The sequence below is a fragment of the Pipistrellus hanaki genome (assembly GCF_964339955.1).
Source record: "Pipistrellus hanaki genome assembly, chromosome: 5".
Taxonomy (NCBI): Eukaryota; Metazoa; Chordata; class Mammalia; order Chiroptera; family Vespertilionidae; genus Pipistrellus; species Pipistrellus hanaki.
In genome coordinates, this window is record NC_140507.1 from 66,824,332 (window position 1) to 66,844,498 (window position 20,167).

General features: G+C 37.6%; 2 protein-coding genes across 2 annotated transcripts in view; one reads left to right on the forward strand and one right to left on the reverse strand.

Moving 5' to 3' along the window:
- On the forward strand, window positions 1-774 carry LOC311622308 (short transmembrane mitochondrial protein 1-like). Its single transcript, XM_084883277.1, has one exon. It carries the CDS (start codon window positions 25-27, stop codon window positions 277-279), a length of 255 nt encoding a protein of 84 aa, XP_084739403.1. The 5' UTR covers window positions 1-24; the 3' UTR covers window positions 280-774.
- A 6,031-nt stretch (window positions 775-6,805) lies between these two features.
- The window catches only part of MTMR9 (myotubularin related protein 9), a 36,759-nt gene continuing 23,397 nt past the window's right edge, over window positions 6,806-20,167 (reverse strand). The window contains exons 7-11 of the mRNA XM_084883296.1: window positions 17,874-18,015; window positions 16,894-17,114; window positions 14,722-14,873; window positions 11,783-11,965; window positions 6,806-7,740 (exon numbers count right to left, since the gene is read on the reverse strand). Coding sequence (XP_084739422.1) covers window positions 11,802-11,965; window positions 14,722-14,873; window positions 16,894-17,114; window positions 17,874-18,015 — 679 coding nt within the window. The 3' untranslated portion in view covers window positions 6,806-7,740; window positions 11,783-11,801. The remainder of the gene's footprint in view (window positions 7,741-11,782; window positions 11,966-14,721; window positions 14,874-16,893; window positions 17,115-17,873; window positions 18,016-20,167) is intronic.

The window sequence follows — 20,167 nt, forward strand, 5'->3', positions numbered from 1 at the left end:
CTTCGAGCCATCTTCGCTGACATCATGCTCCAGTTCCTGGATGGATTTATTTTTGGCAACCTGGTTGCAATGTATCTGGCTCAAAATTATGACATGCCAAACCTGGCTAAAAAACTTGAAGAAATTAAAAAGGACATGGATGCGAAGAAGAAACCCCCTAGTTCACGAGGCCAGCTCCAGCACTGGCTCCAGGAAATCCTGACTCTGCTCTTCTCCAGGGCCTCCTTTACACCTGAACCAAAGCTTCTGTCTTCTGTCCAGTCTCAGCCTTTGCTTTGAGCACAAATGGGGCCACAAGTTAAGAACTGTGCTTACTTTCCCAACATCCTCACCTCTTCCCTTCCTCCTAGCAGCTTGGGAGGTCCTAAGACTGGAATTATGGTGCTAGATTAGTAAACATGACCTTTAATTAGTAGTCTCTCCCTTATTCTTTGAGATTTTTTTACTGCCTTTTTCAAAAGAAAAATTAATGAGTTTTGTGTAGATGATCAGATATAAATAATGCTGACTTCACAAGTTAGCAGTTATAATGGGTGTTTAAACATTAGGTACTAAATTATGTTATTTCAAGGTCACTAAAATTAAAATCTAGAAGCCAGTTTCTTATGAATTATCCATTTATTTTATACTCTTCTCAGTATAACTAACATACATAACTCCATAGTTGCTAATTTAACCAGTAAATCAATTTGCTGCTCATCAACTGAGAAACTATATTCTGAGAACTCCATCAGGAATTGGGGAATTAAAAAATAATGGCCTTTGTTCTCAGTAGTTTAGTATGCATGTTTTTCCTTAATGATACATTTTATCTGGCTCTTTTTCCTCAAAAGAATCATTTTAAAGAATTATAGGTGCATTTGACATTACATGATGGATAAATGACAAGTTGTCTATAAAGGAAATTTTATGCCTTTTCACATTAAAAGAAATGTATCAACATTATAACTTTATAGTGATTCTCACAAAAAAACTTCTTTTGCTGCAATCAGAAATTATCATTGTAATTTGTCAAAGGTATAATTAGTTCATTTGAAAAAATTAAACAAAAATGTTTGATTACAAATTAAATAAATAAATCCTTTATGCCAATTAAACAGAGCTCTTTACAAACCAATTCTAATAATATCCTCTGCAGGTAGACATACATTCATATATAAAGACAGGTACAACCAGAGAGTTTTGTGGGTTTTTAAAATTTATTATTTAACTAAATCATTATTGTTGCCTTCTCCCTCAATTAACCCCCTCTACCCCTTCACCTCCCACCCCAGGCCATCAACACATACAGGGGGGTTTATTTCTGGGCTCTCTAATCTGTTCAATTGTGGGTTTTTTTGTCCGTGTTTATGTGGGTACCACACTGTTTTGATTATTGAAGCTTTGTAATATATTGAACTCTGACTGGTACTGGTACATCATTCTTTTTTATTTTTTTTTAACTTTTCTGAGTCACTTTGTTTTAATTTTCATATACAGCATAGAGTTGGGTTTTGCTTTATAAGCCAATTTGAAGATCTTTTCTTTAAATAAATCAATCAAGCCCATCAACATTTATATTTCTGATGTCTGGTTTTAATGCTCACATTGTTTTGTTAGATTTACCATGTGTGTTTATTATATTTACTATACTTCTTTATGCTATTCCTTTGGAGTTATTTTCTTGGGTATAAAATGATTTGAATTTTTTCTGGAGATAACTTTATAATACTGTTTTTGAAAGTCGCTACAGGCACCTTTGTCCTGTCAATGTTCTACAATTTGTTTTATTTAAATATCTTTGACTTTTATTAAATGACAGTCAATAGCTTATTCTATTTTCTCCCTCTTTTGTCTTATTAAAAAATGCACTGTTTCTACTTTGTCAAAATACATAATTTCTACATAATGTTCTTTCACCCTTGTCTCTACTTTGTCTTAATCTTAGATCTGCAGTTACAATATATTTTAGGCCCTGAGCTATATATAGTTTTTCCAGTCATCTCCTAATTGGATGAAACTCATCCTTTCAGATGTCTCAGGAAGCACTCTTGACTAGCATTACCCAGTTCTTGTATGCTTAAAACCTTTTCCACAGCCTTGATTCTTTTTTACACACACACACACACACACACACACACACACATATATATATATATATATATATATATATATATATTGATTGATGTTTCTTACAGAGAGGAAGGAAGAGAGAGAGAGAGCTAGAAATGTCGATGAGAGAGAAACATAGACCAGCTGCCTCTTGCACACCCCTACCGGGGATGTGTCCACAACCAAGGTACATGCCCTTGACCGGAATCAAACCGGGGATCTTTCAGTCCGCAGACCGAAGCTCTACCACTGAGCCAAACCGGTTTCGGCCACAGCCTTGATTCTTTTATTTATTTACTTATTTATTTTTAAAATATATTTTATTGATTTTTTTTAAATCAATCTTTATTGTTAATATTATTACAAAAGTTCCTCATTTTTCCCCCCCTCCACCAGGTTCCCACCCCACCCTCTGCCCTTTCCCCACCCCCCATTGTCCTCATCCATAGGTGCACAGTTTATGTTCAGTCTCTTCCCGCATCCACCACTCCCCTTTTCCCCGAGAATTGTCAGTCCACTCCCCTCCCGTATCTCTGATTCTATTATAATCAACAGTTAATATTGTTCATCAAGTTTTTTAATTTCCTTTTTTTTAATTAATAAACTTTTATATTTTTAAGAATAAATTTTAAAATCTAATAATTTTAAACGTTTGTGTTTTTTTTTTTTGACCTGGGAGGAACTGAGAAGCATACTTGTTTACATGTAAACTTGCCCTTGGGCTATCAAACATCGTAGCCATTCAAATGTAAATGGACACATTGTTTAAAGATAGCTGCTGGCTGGAATTGGATTACCTGTTCTGGGTGGGAATGGCCTGTCCTCCCCTTTCTCCATTAAAATTAAGGTGTTAGCTTTAAAACCTCTTTTTGGCAAGAGACCTTGAACTTTCAGAACTTTAAATTTTTCAGGTAGCAAATCAATTACTTCACATTTTTTCAAATCAATAATACCTCCATATTCCCAAGGATACACTTCAAACAAAAAACACATCCAAATAGATCAACCAACCTCATCCAGACTCCACATAAGGCACTCACAGATCAACACCCCAGCGCTACAACAACTCAACACATCCAGATCTAAGCCTTCATCACTTGATTCAGCAGACCCTCAAGTTCCCCCCAAAGTTTCCAGCCATGTCTGAGAAGCAGCCCTGGGGCATGGGCAGGCGAGGAGCGAGCTGTTCTGGCTGCTTCGGGCCTGGCAGCTGTTGCTCCGGGCCTGGTCTCTGTTGCTCTGGGCCTGGCCTCTGTTGCTCCGGCCCGGCTGCTGCCGCTCCGGGCCTGGATGCTGCTGCTCCGGGCCTGGTTGCTTCCGACCTGGCTGCTCCGGGCCTGACAGCCTTGATTCTTAATTACAGATTGGCTGAATATAAAATCCTTGGCTAACAATGTTTCTTTGTATTTTTCAAAAATACTGTTCTCTTTTATTTTTTTATTTTTATATCTTGTTGTTGAGAATTCTAATAGCAACCTCACTTTTTATTTTGTCTTCACCTGAGGACATGCTTAGAAAGGAAGAGAGAGGGGCTGAGAGAGCCAGAAAACAAGAGAGCGAGGGCGAGGGTGAGGGTGAGAGTGGTGGCCTTCCCCCATGCATCGCAAACAGGGATCTGACCTGCCCTGCAACCCAGGTATGTGCCCTGACCAGGAATCCAACTGGCAACCTGGCAACCTTTTAGTGCACTGGATGACGCTAGACAATTGAGCCACTCTGGCCAGGCACAACCTCACTTTAAGTGACCCTTTTTGCCTAGAGCTGTGGTCGGCAAACTGTGGCTCTCGAACCACATGCGGCTCTTTGGCCCCTTGAGTGTGGCTCTTCCACAAAATATGACGTGTGGACGCACATGTACAGTGTGATTGAAACTTTGTGACCCAGGTGCAGAAGTCGGTTTTTGGCCTGGGCAAGTCTATTTTGAAGAAGTGGTTCTAATGCCAAGCCACACTCAAAGGGACAAAGAGCAGCATGTGGCTCGTGAGCTGCAGTTTGCTGACCACTGGCCCAGAGCAGGGGTCCTCAAACTTTTTAAAGTGGGGGCCAGATCACGGTCCCTCAGAGAGCTGGAGGGCCGGACTATATGAACTACTAATCCCTACTGTAACACCTTGGCTGCGCTCACTGCCCAAAAAACCTGGCGGGCAGGATCAGACTCCCCTGGGGGCTGCATGTGGCCCGAGGGCCGTAGTTTGAAGACCCCTGGCCTAGAGGATCCTTTGGGACTTTTTTTCTTCATATTTAAAGCCTAAGATATTCTTGAAATTGACTAACCTGTATCCAACTCCACTCAGACATTTTATTTCTGGAAACTTTTCTCGGATTATATGTTTAACTGTTAGCTGTTTCATATTTTGCTTTTCTTCTTCAGAGATTCCAATTATTCATATACTAAGGGCTCAATGCATGAATTTGTGAACCTTGAAAGGAATTGTGGGTGAACCTTGAAAGGCTGCAGTGGGCACAGGAGCAGGTCTTGGCCCATCCTCCGTGCCCTAGCCGGGCCCCGGTTCCATCTGCTGGCAGTTCCGCTCCCACGCACTAATAGCAGTGGCCCCACTTGCACCTGCTGACAGCTGGGGGAGGTGGAGAAGTCCTCAGGGGCCATCGGGGCCGGGTTGACAGCCACTTGTACCTGCTGATGGGGGAGAGTGATCAGAACCGGCACCGGGTGAGGGCAGTGGGCTTGGCACTGGCTGCTGGTGCAAGCGAGGCTGGTTCCAGCAGCAGGTGTGAGAGGCAGCTGCCAGCTTCATCACCCCTCAGAAACAGAGGGAGGTGGAGAAGCCCTGAGGGGCGATCAGGGCCAGCACCAGCAGCAGGTGTGAGTGGGGCTGGAGCTGGCAGCAAATGTGAGCACCAGGTGGGACTGCGGTGTGTGCGGGAGCAAAGAATTTTCAGTAACCACCAGGCTCTCCCCGATGACAGTGACTGATGCCCCTGCTCACCTGCTTCCCCATCCCGCCACAGCTAATGCCTGTCCTGTTCTGCATTCTACCACCTTCTGCTGATGCCTTGCCATGTTTCTCTCCCATCTGCTGGTGGACAGCACACATCATAGCAACTGGTCGTTCCACCGTTTGCCCTATTTGCATACTAGGATTTTACATAGAGAAATTGGCTATTTGTGTGTCCTCTGTGTTGACCACTTTCTCTCTGACCTTTGTGCTTATTATTTTCACTGTTGGCCTTTCATGTTTTTGTTTAATAATTTTTCAGTTGAATCTAGCTTTCCTTGAGTTCTTTAGAATTCATCTTTAATATGACTTTGCTTTTTCCTGTACTCTTCAAATTCTTTTCTGAGTTCATTTCCCAAGTACCTTCCTATTTTGTTTTGAGCCTGTTTCTGTTCTGAGTTTTGTAATTTCTCATTTGAGGTGTTTTTTCATATCATGTCTGGAAGTTGTGTTTTTTGTTTTTAATCCTTACCTGAGGATATTTTTCCATTTATTTATTTATTTATTTATTTATTTATTTATTTAGAGGGATTGGAGAAGAGAGGAAAGAGAAATATTTATGTGGAGAAACACATCAGTTGGTTGCCTTCTGCGCACCCTGACCAGGGCTTGGGCCAGGGAGGAACCTGCAACCGAGGTACCTGCCTTTGACTGGATTCGAACCCGGATCCTTTGGTCCACAGGCAGGTTGTAATTTTATTAAAAGGCAAATATTATTTTTGAATGTGTTACAGTTTGCCTTTTTTTTTTTTTTTTTTTTTTTTTTAGTTTCATTTACTTATTAGGGGGTAATTTTTATCAGCTGAAATTTCTCATCTTAATTTTATAGCTTTGTATAAGGCCACCTGTTGTTTTCTATTCACTTTGTGCTTTTAAAAAAAAATGTTTGAAATAATTTCAAATTTATAAAAAGGTTTTCTTTCTATAAACTTCATAAGTTCTCTAAAGAATACTGACCAGGTGTTTTATAAAATGTCCTTCAATTTAAGTTTGACTGATAATGTCTTCATAATTAGATTCAGACTGTGCTTTTTATTTATTATTTTGTCTTTGCAAAAATGCCACAAAAGTGATGCTGTGTTCTCAGTGAATCATATCAGAAGGCACAAGATACTGATTTGTCCCATTACTAGTGGTGCTAATTGTGCTTGGACAAGGTGGTATCTACAAGGTTCTTTCATTGTAAAGTTATTCTTTCCCCTTTGTAATTAATAACTACTTTATGGACAAATACTTCGAGACTAGATGCTTTTCCTCATAAGCTTTATTAAACTAGTTTTAACATCCACTGATGGTGACTGCCTAGGTCAATTATTACTGTGATGATTGCCAATTAGTTACTTTCTAATTTCGTCATCCTACATTTTATATTATAGTTGACAAAATACCCTGAGTAGCTTTCCTTTTCCCTCCATTATTTTTTTTATAAAAATACATACCAAGTAAACAGTATGTAAATACATATTCCTAATACCTGTGAAGTTCTTAGGTGGAAGAGTCATCAAGTCTGCAGCTTGCCCTCAAATGTTTCAGCAAAATAACACACAAACACACACATATACCCATACACACATTAACTCAAAGGTGACAAAATGTTAACAGTTATTAAAATTAGATGAACAGTATATGGGAGACCACTGTGCTGCTTTGCAACTTTTTTGGTGGGTCTGAGTTTTTTTTTAAATAGCAATTTTAATTGAAAACTACCACAACCGTCACAAATATCTGAAAAAATTAAAGTAAGTCTATAGACTTAATTTACCAGTTTTTGATTGTATTCAAATTTTATTCCCAAGTCTACAGAAATTTAAACAGTAGCATCTGTGCAACAGTCCTCTGGGGCAGAACACCACACACAGATCTTACACACTAAGATAACAGTACCATGTTCGACAAGACTGTTTCTGGGTTGAGTAAACCACGCTTGACAAACCAGCTAACTCAAGATAAATGATTCCAGTTGTAGGACATAGTGAACTTATCACTTAGGGAACATTATAAATAATATTAAAGTGTTACACAGACTTATGAAAGTTCAGTATTTTTCCCAATGACTATACAGACAGGTTCATAATACAGAAACCTGTACATTACAGCATTCTGAGGTTTAGCAAAGCATACGTTATAGACACATTTGCCATAGAGTGCAATTCTATTGTATGAGACACGAATATAGTGCAGTTAATTCCAAGAGTCACATTCAAATATATCAACAGTACATTCAAATACCCGCTATTGAAGAAATACATATTCTTTTTTAATCACTAAGTTGTGCAAATACAACATTTTTAGTGTAGGTGGTGACAGAGCTATAAGGATTCTAAACAACAGAACGTTGAGTTTGTGAAGAATCATCCACCTCTCCGAAGATATGTCCATTGTAAAAGTGAAACAAATGTTTTGGGCAGAGAGACAGACACAGGCAGTGCTGTACAACTTGTTTTTATTACAAACCATAAATGTAGTTAATCTGTATACTCACAGATGATCAACCAGGATGACTAAAGACAGTAAGCTCTCATCAGGAATTCTTTTTCAGGACAAAGTAGTGTCTAAGTGAGCCCCACAATGTTTCACTGAGTTAAGCACAAGCTAGAGTTCCACAGTGTCATTTAAAAATAAGACCTTGGGTTTTGTAGAGGGAATTTAGATAAGAAGTCCAGATCATAGAGTTTCAGAGGTCTCTTCTGGGCTGTTGGTTTAAAGGAAGAATATGCTGTGGACACTCTATTATAAAGACCAAGAGAAGGTAAAAGCAGTTTTATTCAGTAAAACAAAATTTAGAAAACTGATATTGTCAGAAAATTAGCATTTTATATCATTTGAGAGAAAATAATAATGGTGAAATCAGTCTTTTAAATTTTTTTTGTTACGATGGTGAATTAACATAAAAACACTATTTGGTAATAACTTAGGATATCAGCTCTGGGAGGGAGGGAAGACCTGACATGCTAAGGAATAATAAAGAACTCATTTATATTGCGTTGAGGTATAACATAAACCCGGATCAGATGTACTGAACAACTTCATTCTTGTAAATCTCATAGCTGCCAGAACAGAGGATCAACTATTAAAAAACTGTTCATTTTGGTCCAAGAAATAACTTTCTGATAAAGAGTGCTCATAACACCCTCATACACTTTTCATTCATTAAATCTGGATATGGATAAATTACCAAAACTTTTGTCTCAGGTTAAGATCTTACAATAAGTGAACCTGATAACCTAGCTAATACTGACAATTAAAATAGCTAATCCTGAAACCAGATTAACTATAAGACTTATATCTTTAAGCAGATTTTTAAAATATAGCAAAATGTCCCTAGTTTTTACTTTGGGAGGCAATCACTGGTCAAATCTTTTCCATGATAATGATTTCTAATTTCATATAAATACTAACTGAATCAAAGGCCATATCTCACCAAATTTCATCCTTGAAAATGAAAAGCAATGACACATCATCTCTTAAATCAGCTTTCAGAGTTCAAAGAAAAGTTTTTTTAAATTTCCCAATGGGATCTGAAATCAGTTTATTGTCTTCTAAAATTTTCCTAAAAATCACTTTAAAATCTTGCTTTAAAGGCTTAAATTTTTCTTAGAAATTAAACACATTTATAAGTTGTTTAAACCTCTTAGATTTTAAGTTCTGCTTGTTTTCTTACCATTAAATAAAATCAAAATAAAATATTCTGACCAAACAATTAACTGCCAAAAAATCTAACCAAGGAAAGTTTCAGCATTTTTATATTATCAACCATGTTTTTCTGATTTAAAAAAAAATCATTAATTTAAACATAAAGACCTTTGTATGCTGATAGGAATGATAGCAATCCTTTGTATTTTTGAGATCTTTGTGGGGAGTACTTTTAGCATCCCAAAATGTAAACGAGCAAATGAATACGGAAGATGCCTAATATATAAGAATTCACTTATCTCATATCTCATTTGAATTTTATTGACTAGTAAGGGCCAATTTGCTTGCTCACTATTTCTGCCATCATTCTCTTCATTAAAGATTTTAAAACCACATTTGTCAAAGACAATTGTCCAAACTTAGTGTTTAACAAGTATCTTCTCAAGAGTATATCCATAATATGGTATTGTTCTTATCCAACGGATGGGTAACTTAATAGTATTACTAACAATGCTCTTTGCTATATTTTTAATGTACTTGTTTTTGACAGAATTCTTGAGTTTGGGAAAACTTTAATATTCACATAATTAGATGACTCCTTTGAAAGTGCACTCTTTTACACCAAAGTTTGTTTTTACAAGCTATAATCAGAACTGTGATTTGGACAACTTACATATTTAAAAGCCTAAGTGACCATTCAAATGTTCGACTGTCTGACCGATAGCTATGACCACAATGCCTACCAGGGGACAGATGCTCAACACAGGAGCTGCTGAGCTGAGGTGACTTGGCAGCTGTGGTTCTTGGGTGACACACCTGAAACCAGAGAGGAGAGAGCCCGATTCTGGGGCGTGTCACCTGAGAACCATCCTCTCGCAATCTAGGATCTTTTGGAGAATGTTGGAGAGCCAGTTTTGGCCTGATCCCCATAGTGCAGCCAAGGGACCCCACCTGTTCACTAATCCGTGCACTGGGCCTCTGGTTTCTAATTATAAATTAATACTAAAATGCAAACTTTTCCAAACAGCTTAAGAGTGCTATTTCAATAAAAGAAATAGAAACACTATGCTATTGTACTCTTGCTCACACATAAAATGTGCATCAGGAAGGTGGGTATACATTAATGGCATATAATTTCTCCATGACCAAACCTAATAAAAACTTCATCTAAAAGTTAAAACCCATAGAAGCCCCATGGTCAATCAATATCACTAGTGGGGGGGCACTTTTAAAAAATTACTAAAAAAAAAAAAAAGAAATGTTGAGGTTTCCCAATAACTGAGAAGAAAGAGGCACCTTCTTCCTATTTAGTCTTGAGACAAAATTAGGAGAAAACAAAAAAGTCAGCTGCCTGAATAAAGCAGCAAGCAATTTTGAGGGACCATAAAAAAGCTAGGGTGTTTCCTCTTTTAAAAAATATAGACATTTCACACAACACAGAGGTATACGTAACAGGATAGCACACTTCTTTTGTTCCTTGCCTTAGCTTTTTGGTGAGGGCTTTAATGCCCAAGATTCACAACTATAGCCAAGAAAATAAGTTGAGAACAAAACAGAGCTGATAGGAGAAGGCAGGCACATTTACCAAAAGAGAGTTCTGACTATGAATTGTTGTCCAGCATTTTGCTGCAAGCCTGAGGAGACAGAAAAAAATACAAAACTTGGGCAACTGGAGATACAAAGAATTTGCCGCTTTCTAAAGCTTCTGATTGTGGCCAGAGATTTTGATAGAGTCAATTTTTAAAAACTGTACTTTTAGCTCATACATAGCTCTGGAGCAGGGTTCAGGTTTGGTATGTTTTACACTAAAATGGTTATTATAGATGGGATAGAAATAATATTAATGATATTTTTCAACAATCTTTTTAAAGAATAATTGGAATTGACAGTATTTGTTAAAATGAGCAATTCCACAAAACAGAAATGCACTGAATTGCAAACTTTTAGAGTTTCAGGCATGAACTAACACAGGATAAATAGTCATCACTTTTCCTATAACATTGAAACGTTTCAATCTGAAGTTTAAAACATAGCTGCATCATGTTCATAAACTTTCACCTCCACTTAAATTACATTTGCCTAACACATAATGGACAAGTCAGCAGAGCCCAGATACATTTTCAAAAGGCTCAAACCACCATGAAAGTTGTAATTTTAGTATTCGTAAACACTTAGAATACTTAAAAATAAAACAGAACAAAATAAAACATACACATATATACATAAACCAGTGCAATGAGAATGTCAGACAAGGGCAGTATAACCCTGGTTTAAAGAAACCATATTTGTAGCTTAATTATAGCAAATTAACATCTATTGATATTATAAAATGATGGTTGAATGTTACATCCAGCATCTGATACATATTTAATACATATGATAAAAACCTGAAAAACCAATTCAACAGTAACAATACCATATCAGTAACAAATTCCTACTTTATTTCTATATTGCACATACTTTCACTGTCTACTGTTAAATTTATGTCTTAAGGTAAATAGCAGAGGGCTATACCTGTTGCCCTTGTAAAAATAATTTACCTTGAATAAATATCCAGAATTTCCTCTCCTGACAAACCAGAGTGAGACTGAACTCATCTTTGTTAGTCCAACACTATTTTAAAGAGAATGGCAAAGGAATTGGAAATGGCAGGTTAAACACAACATTCTTGGTTTATCCACCATTTCAGTTTTGAAAAATATTTATATTTTCAAAGAGTTTAAGTGTTTGATCTTTTTTTTTTTTTTTTTTTAAACTAACATATCCCCTAAAGAGATTAGTCATAACCTTGACTAATCTGAAGCATTGTTTGGAAAGTGGACACAGAAAGCTTATGATGAAATAGTGCATAACACTAATGGTATTACATAGGTCACCTGGTTCACATAAAATAACTAGCACCTCCTTCCTGCTCCCAAAGTAAAGAGGCTTAAGAGGCTACATAAAACATGTGTAATTATAGTAAACTGCATTCATAAAGTATTGAGAAATCCATTAGATTAGAGGGTTCTCACATCTAAAGCCTAAGTTCAAGGCTACTATGTAAAAGTGAGCTGCAGATCAAAAGGAGAGGTGGGACACGGGTGTGGGAAGTTTCTTACAGAGGTGTGGGTATATCTTTCAGGGACTCTCCTGCATCCCATCCTTAGTCTCCAGTTCTGCCAACTGCCTCCTAAGGAGATTTACTTTTGCTTGTAATTCCTTATTATATTCAATGATGTTAACCATTTCTTCATATGCTTCATCCAAATACTTGGAGGATCTGTTCCAACGCAGGAAAATACCTATTGAGTCCAGGAAAGGAAAACAGAAGGGAGAAAGATACATAAACGATTAACACTATTAACGGTGTGGATAATATATAATTCCATGTATTAATTTTTTCACAGTTCACATCTATGTTTTATTATATTCTAAAATACACAGGAATCTCAAGCTACTGAAAGAACACAACTGAACAGACTATTCAAGAAATTACTATTTCTATGTACATGCTCAATCCTCCCACACACATAAACTTATGAAATACATCAAAGTTCTCTAATATATTCAGGAAAACAAGCTGATAATTTACAATGGCATAAACTTTACAGTTTCATAACAGAAATCGCTCTCCTCACAATTACAGAACTTTATTTAGACCTGTGAGACCTTCTACATGTGTGAAATCACTTTTGCTGGAAATGTAAGTTATAGTAAAAGCAGAACCACAGAAACTTTTTTAAAAGCCTAAACTTCATAAATATCTCCCTCCCTTCCTCCTTTTTTCCCTCCCTCCCTCCCTCCCTAAATAGGCAGTCTTTCAATTATGCAAGTAATTACTTCTTTCCCCAAATAAAAATTATGGTTTTATTGTGGACTAAAAGGAGACATTTTCTTTCCTCTGCATAGACCCATGTTAACTATATCATCACAAATTAATGGCTTAAAGATATCCAAGTAAGAAGGAACAAAAACTTTCCAAGTTGGCAACATGTCAGTGGCTGGCAGGTTTACAAATGTTTTATCATTCATTAAAATACATTCCATAAACCAAACTTCAAACTGCCATGGGCCCTAAAGTGTCTTAAAAAAACAAAACAAAAAGTTTTTATTGATTTCAGGAAGGGAGAGGGAAAGAGGGATACAAGCATCAATGATGAGAGAATCATTGATTGACTGCCTCCTGCATGCCCCCTACTGGGGATCAAGCCCACAACCCGGGCATGTGCCCTGATCAGAGACTGAACTGTGATCTGGTTCATGGGTTGATGCTCAACCACTGAGCCATACTGGCTAGGCAAAAGTCTTTCTATATATGTCCAAATGTTTCTCTATATCAGAAAGGTAGAAACTAGGCTTAAAGATTGACTGACCTGTGTTGACTTTTCCATATATATGAGCCTATTTTTAAAATCCTGTTCTTCAATACAGGAATTACTTAATGGTTAACTATAATGTAAATATAAACAGCAGAGAGAGATTTTAAGGCTGAAGAGCAGTCTTATTATACACTCCATATACCTACCATGAGAAGATTTTATGAAATACAGAATTTCTTCCAGTTCTAAGCTGAGGAGACACTAAACACAAATGAAAACTCTGTTCTTAATAGAGTGATAGGAATTCATACACATAACAGCAAAGATTTCATTCTATCACTTAATTCCTAAATTCTCAATAAGATTGGTAAAAACTAGTTTAGGTCATCCAACTCCCAAATTTAGCTTTTCTCCCAAGTAAGCTAGTCTCTCATTTCAGTTATTAAGCATGACAGTGGCTTTAGGTAAATTGTCCCAGAAGTCCTAAACAAGAAGTAGAGTTGAAATCTCCCATTTGAGAGATCACTTATCCTGTACCTGTGACCACCTACAGCAATCCAGAGAGTAAGCAAAGAGAAGTTCTGAGCAGCCTCAAATCCCCTAACGCTCAGGCTTAGAGAACCCCGAGACATTCTGAGGCCATTTCCCCACAATTCTGTTGACACCTTGACAGATAAGATTAGAAGCACAGATTGAGGAAGAAGAAGGCAGCTATTAAAAGATGTGCTAAGAACCACCAAGATGTGAAAGCGGACTTCCAGAGAAGTGACAGAAACAGACTTGATCTCCAGCCGAGAGAGTCAAGCAATCTGAGATCCTTTGACACATATAGAGGGCAAACAGCTGTCCACACATGAATTGTCCTTGAGAGCATATCAGAACATGGTAGAATAATTGACATTTATGGAAATTCAGTTCAATTTACCAAACAGCTGCCATGCTTGTGTATATGCCTGATGCTGTTTTATTACAAAGGTGAATAAAGATATACCTTTAAAAAATGATTAAAAATAAGTTAAATGGTATATTTCAGTCTTTCTTTAATGAATGGCTAATATATTTTAGATAAATTTTGACTACTTTTTTTTTTTTTTTTTTTAAACAGGCTTTGGTATTTAAGAAGATAAGCTTCAGGAGTCTGAAAAATGAATGCAGGTGAAACACCTCCTTTAGAATAGATTTGAAAATTAAGCATGGATTATTGTTCCACATGAGCAATACATTGATGGATGGCATCTGTATACAGTATAAACCCTAACTAGAAGGGCTAGCTCATTCCCCCTTCAGTAACATTTAATGGAAGAGCCTACCCTAATGACTGCTCAATAAAGGAAACAGAAACCATCTCCTAGGAGCTTACAATTTATTCCTGTCCCAACTATCTACCAACTTTTCTTATACAAAAAGTAATGTACTTTCCCTCATTTCTATTAGGATGGATTCTACTGGGGAGAGGGGGTGATGCTGTGGGGTGTGGAACCCAACAAGAAAGTAACAACTCTTGGCAAAGATGTGAAAAAATGGAAACCTTTGTGCACTGTTGGAGGGATTTTAAAAAGGTGCAACTGTTATGGAACACAGGATGAAGGTTCTTAAAAAAATATTGAGGAAAAGATACACACAGGTCTGAGAGTGAGGTCCACCTTACCATCTTCAAATATCAACAGCATGTCCTCACAGGCAGCTAAAAGCTCATCCTTGACTAATGATAAAAAGTTTGCAAAGGATGCACAGCTTACCCTCCCAGAGCTGAAGACTCTGTGGAGCCACCGAAGGCCAGATGACAAGGTTGTTGGCCTCAAAGAGAGGATTGGTGAATTTACTCAGTTCACTGGGCTGATTGACCCAAGACCACAGAGACATCGTTTTCTGCTGTAGTTTCAACTTACATCTGATCAAGAAAAAAAAAAATTGCCATTAGAGCAGTTAATTTATAACAACTATCAAATGCTCCTCCTAATAGGAAAATTTCTGTATGTTAGAAGGTGGAATGTAAGATTTTTAGTAGTGGAATAAAATGCTATAAAATAAAAATATCTTTCAGAAAATTCAGCACTGTAATTCTCAATAACAATAAAACCAGAAGAAGGAAAACTAGAATCTGGTCATGTCATACACAACATTGTTTCTGGGATTGTATTTTAACTCAAAACATCTAAATGGATTAAAAATAAATATGTATCTTGATATAAATATAGATCTGATCTCTTCATTTACAATGAGCAGTCTTCACAATATTCCTGAAATTCTGTTATGCTCTACTTTGTGGAATAACTTATTAGGGATGAAAAACAAATGGGCACACTTTAACAATTATGCTAGTAATAAAAAATAATCCACATAATCACAGACCTCATGTACCGTGTTTCCCTGAAAATAAGACATCCTCCGAAAATAAGACCTAGCGCATGGAAAGATAAGACATCCCCTGAAAATAAGACCTAGAGCAACTTTGGAAGAAAAAATTAATATAAGACACTGTCTTATTTTTGGGGAAACAGGGTAGTACTAGTATTTAATTGCTAGGACATGTTCCCAGGAATCAGGCATGATGAGGATAAGGAACCATTGCACCACTGCTCCCACCAGCCCCCTGCCACCAAACCCACGACTAGCTAATCACTGAACTTTTTCAGGCCGAGCCCACACCACGTAGCTTAAGAATCCTCCTCTATGAAATGGGAATCAGAATGTGAGATAAAATTTATTTATGACCCCTATATTAAATGTAGATCTAGAGATATTAATAGGTAAAAAACCAAGGAAGAATCCATAGTCAAACATATTATTTAAATGCCGAGTTAAAGTTATATCCATTGCTTTAACAGAGAAAGGCTACAGCAGGAGTAGGAAGACCTATGCTCTAGCCTGACTTTTGCTGACCAGCTGGCCAGTCCCTGGACAAGTCATTTAACAAATCTGCACATTACCCTCCTATATCTATAAAACTGGATTGAGGGTGCAGTTATATGGCTTCTTGCTGATGTAAAATACTATAATTCTATGTAAAGAAATTATAATTTAAAATAGTTACCCAATTTATTCAAAGCTTTTTAATCAGTATATGGACTGATTTTAACTAATGAAACAAAGTCGTAGGACAGACTCACAATAAGTATATACTGTATACACTTCACATAATTCATACTAACTGTAATCTCTACAATTTTATAAATAACACTAGAGGCCCAGTGCACAAATCCGTGCACTGGTGGGGTCTGGCCCGCCTAGCCCCAGCCAACAGATCAGGGCCGGGCCTGTCGGAAGGAGGAAACAGCGGGAGGTTGGCCAGCTAGCCCACCCCAATCAGGCCCGGGCTGGCTGGGGGGAGGCACTGCAGGCAATTGGCAAATGGGCCCCAACACCGATTGGGGTGAGGGGGCCAACTGGGGGCCAGGCCAGCCATAGGGAGGGGCTGTGGGCAGTAGGCCAATGGTTTCGGCTACGAATGGGATAGGAGGGGCCGACTGGGGGCCAGCAGCATGGGGGAGTGGCCATGGATGGTTGGCCAGCTGGCCCTGGCCCTGATGGGGTGGAAGTGGGGACAGCCAGGGGGGGAGGGGCTGCAGGAGGTTGGTCAGCTGGTTCTACCCCCTATTGGGGTAAGGGGGGCAATCAGGGTGGGGTTGGCTGGGGGGAGGGGCTGTGGGCCAATTGGGATGGTAGGGGCCTATCGAAGGTGGGGCCGACTGGGAGGAAGGGCCGCATGGGGGGTCGGCCAACTGGTTCCACCCCCAGATTAGGCCGGTTCACTGACTGCAGTGGGCACATAGTAGTCGGTTGTTCTGATCATTATGGCATTCTAGTCACTGGCTTTTTATATATATATAGATGAATGCAGAAACAAATCTTTTAGGGAGTGGCCAAAACAACATAAAATGGAATGGCCTCCATGTGAGCAGTGTACCCACCTTTCACTTTCATTGTTGCCCAGAAATGTTCCAAATTGCGAGGCATAAGCATGCTCAAAGAGCATGATGAGGAAATTCTCATTGAATTCAAAAGAACAAGGGAACTGACGAAGTATCTGCCACACACAATCCAAGAAGAGAAGAAATACAGGTGACTCCCACTTCTGCTTACTATTACAATACGCTGACTGTGCACAGCGCTGTTGGAACGGGTGGCCAGCCTACAAGAAAAGAGGGAAATGATAAGGGAAAAGGAAAAGATAGTCGGACCCTAGAGAGATTCTACATTCTGTTGAGATTATTTCACACAGGTGCAATGAAACTCCTATTAAATGAAACATAATTTTGGTGACTTCTATTTATATTATGATTTCTTGGTTTAAAACAATTTCCAAATTCTTAACCATAAGAACCCAAACTGTTGTTGGAATGCCAAATAAAATAATGAATAAACTTATAAATTTTTGTCTGTGTAATTTGGAGCATAGTCAAGGAACAAAAGCTTTTCAGGTACTAAACAAAGTGCAGTTAACACCTTCTATCTATCCAAAGCATTAATACATAATAAATCCAAATTTTAACTAGAAGGGCCAGAAATTATTTTCTCCAGAGATACTTCCATTCCCAAGATATATTTAAACATTTATTTTTAGTTACAATTGTTTACTAAGTTACACAATGTATATACATTCACAAATTAACCTGTGCCTTGGATGATTTCTGCCTAGTTTATGAGGCATTCATTTCAGTTTTCATACACAGCCTTATGCAATAGCAGTGTTGTGTACTAAGGATAAACAGATGAACTGGGCAAGGCCTCTGACCCAAAGAGGTCACTTTATTTTGGTCTAGTTCAGGAAACAAGACACAAAGAAAATGGACCTAAATATCAAAATGTCATACATTATATCTGCACCCACAAACCAGGATCACAAATCAATTATTCGCTGTTCCTCTGCACACAAAATAGCTTTTCTCACCTGCAGCCACTCTCTTTCTATCAAGGCCTCAAAACCACGGATGGTTCTGCTTCTTGGGTCCAAGATGATCTGGGCCAGAGAGGTCACCTGAAGTGTGGAATCAGTTCCTTCTGTCCCATGAATCAATATGGATGCTCCTTCCCTGGTAGGAAAATTCAGAGTACAAATGGGATACTCCCACCATGGTCAATCAAGTCTGCTAATAATAAACATTTACTGAGTACAAAGTCTTATGTATTCCGCACTGTCCCATAGGGTTACAGTCTAATAAGGCATATTGAAGGGAGGAAAAAAGTAAAACTCCTGTATGAGTCCCAACTTTCACATGGCAAGAATCCCTTCAAGTTATAACGAATGTTTACAGAATTTTTTTAGCTAAAATTTCTCTACCTTCACAAAAACAAAAGCAGTCTTTAACACACATAGTAGGCACTTACCTTTTCTGCTTTAATAGTTGATTAAAGGCTTTTCTCATCGAACCTAGAAACATACTTAAAATTATTTTTCTTTATCTCTCTGACCTTGATTCTACCTTTTTACTATCAGCTAGCTGACTGTAAGTATATCTTCAACAATTGTAATGGGAAACAAGTCTTGAACTGTACTTTGAGAAACAAGAAACAGGAAGAAACATTAAAAAAAAATTTAAAAAATAAAACTGTCAATCCAGAAAGGAAGTGGTGATGATACCACGATACTTAGGTATCTGGGACCTCAATATTCTAAAGAGATTGGGATGAAGCATCAAAAACTAAATTAACTATCTCCCTCCTCTCCTTCTTCCATGTCTTATACTGAAATGACAGTGAAGAAAATTTTGCACAAAAAAAGAAAAGAAATTCACCACTTTCTCATAAAAGTTTCATGTTTGGTTATTACTGTTAATTGTCTTCCCATGTACATATATACTTTGTATAGCTGCAAGGAAAAGTAATTTATTATTTCCACTTTTGCTATAAACATTTCCCCATGTATCTATGCCATCTTTAGAAGTATTGCATTAATGGTTATTAAATATTCTATTACGTGATCATCTACAATTTTCTTAATTCTATGGTTGGATATTAAGGTTATAGCCAATTTTTGTTACACTGTAGCTGATGCACTTAGCTTTTTGCCTTTTGCTGAATTGAGTTCTTAATTTGAAAGTAAGGCTCCCTGATGTTCACTTATGACTAGGCTAACAACCTCATTTGTAGTATGAAATCTAATGAGTAGCCTGAAAAAGGTATGAGCAAATATTTTAAGACTTCTGATATATATTGAATATATATCTTATTACCTGTGGTATATTCTGAATTTAATTTATTTAACTTAAGGTCAATTTTTACATTTTTAGTAATTAAATATAAGGGCGTGCCAAAACCGGTTTGGCTCAGTGGATGAAGCATCGGCCTGCGAACTAAAAGGTCCCGGGTTCGATTCTAGTCAGGGGTATGTGGATTGGTCGCAGGCACATCCCCGACAGGGAGTGTGCAGGAGGCAGCTGGTCGATGTTTCTCTCTCATTGACGTTTCTGGCTCTCTATCCCTCTCCCTTCCTCTCTGTGGAAAATCAATAAAATATATTAATAAATAAATAAATAAATAAATATAAGGGCGGATTTTTATGGTGGTAAAAGTACAAGCTAATATATATCAGAAAAGGGAAATGAAACATTGCAAAATAACCAAAATCTTCAACTTTCCTAAGAGTGTGGAGGTTTCTAAGCAGTTTAAGGCAGCAGCTCAAACTAAACAAAGGTGGAGATAATACTGTTCTGCACCTAGACCTGCATCATCTCATTATTATGGCTGAAAACTTGGACAAATGGTGGTAAGTAACTATTACAATTCATGTTTCATAAGAAAACAGGAGCCTCTGTATTTATCATGAAAGGGGAAATCTTTTAAATTTATGCTAAAAAGAAACAAAACCCTTAATATATGCACCTCATTATTCTGTATTTTTTATTTCCTATATTTTATTAGATAAATGAGCTTCGTCTAAAATAAAAGAACAGCCCTGACTTGTTTGGCTCAGTGGATAGAGCGTTGTCCTGCAGACTGAAGGGTCCCAGGTTCGATTCCAGTCAAGGGCATGTGCCTTGGTTGCGGGCACATCCCCACTAGGGGGTGTGCAGGAGGCAGCAGATCGATGTTTCTCTCTCATTGATTTTTCTAACTGTCTATCCTTCTCCCTCTCTGTAAAAACATCAATTATATATATATATATATATATATATATATATATATATATATATATATGTGTGTGTGTGTGTGTGTGTGTGTGTATCAGTGACAGCTTGGGAATCC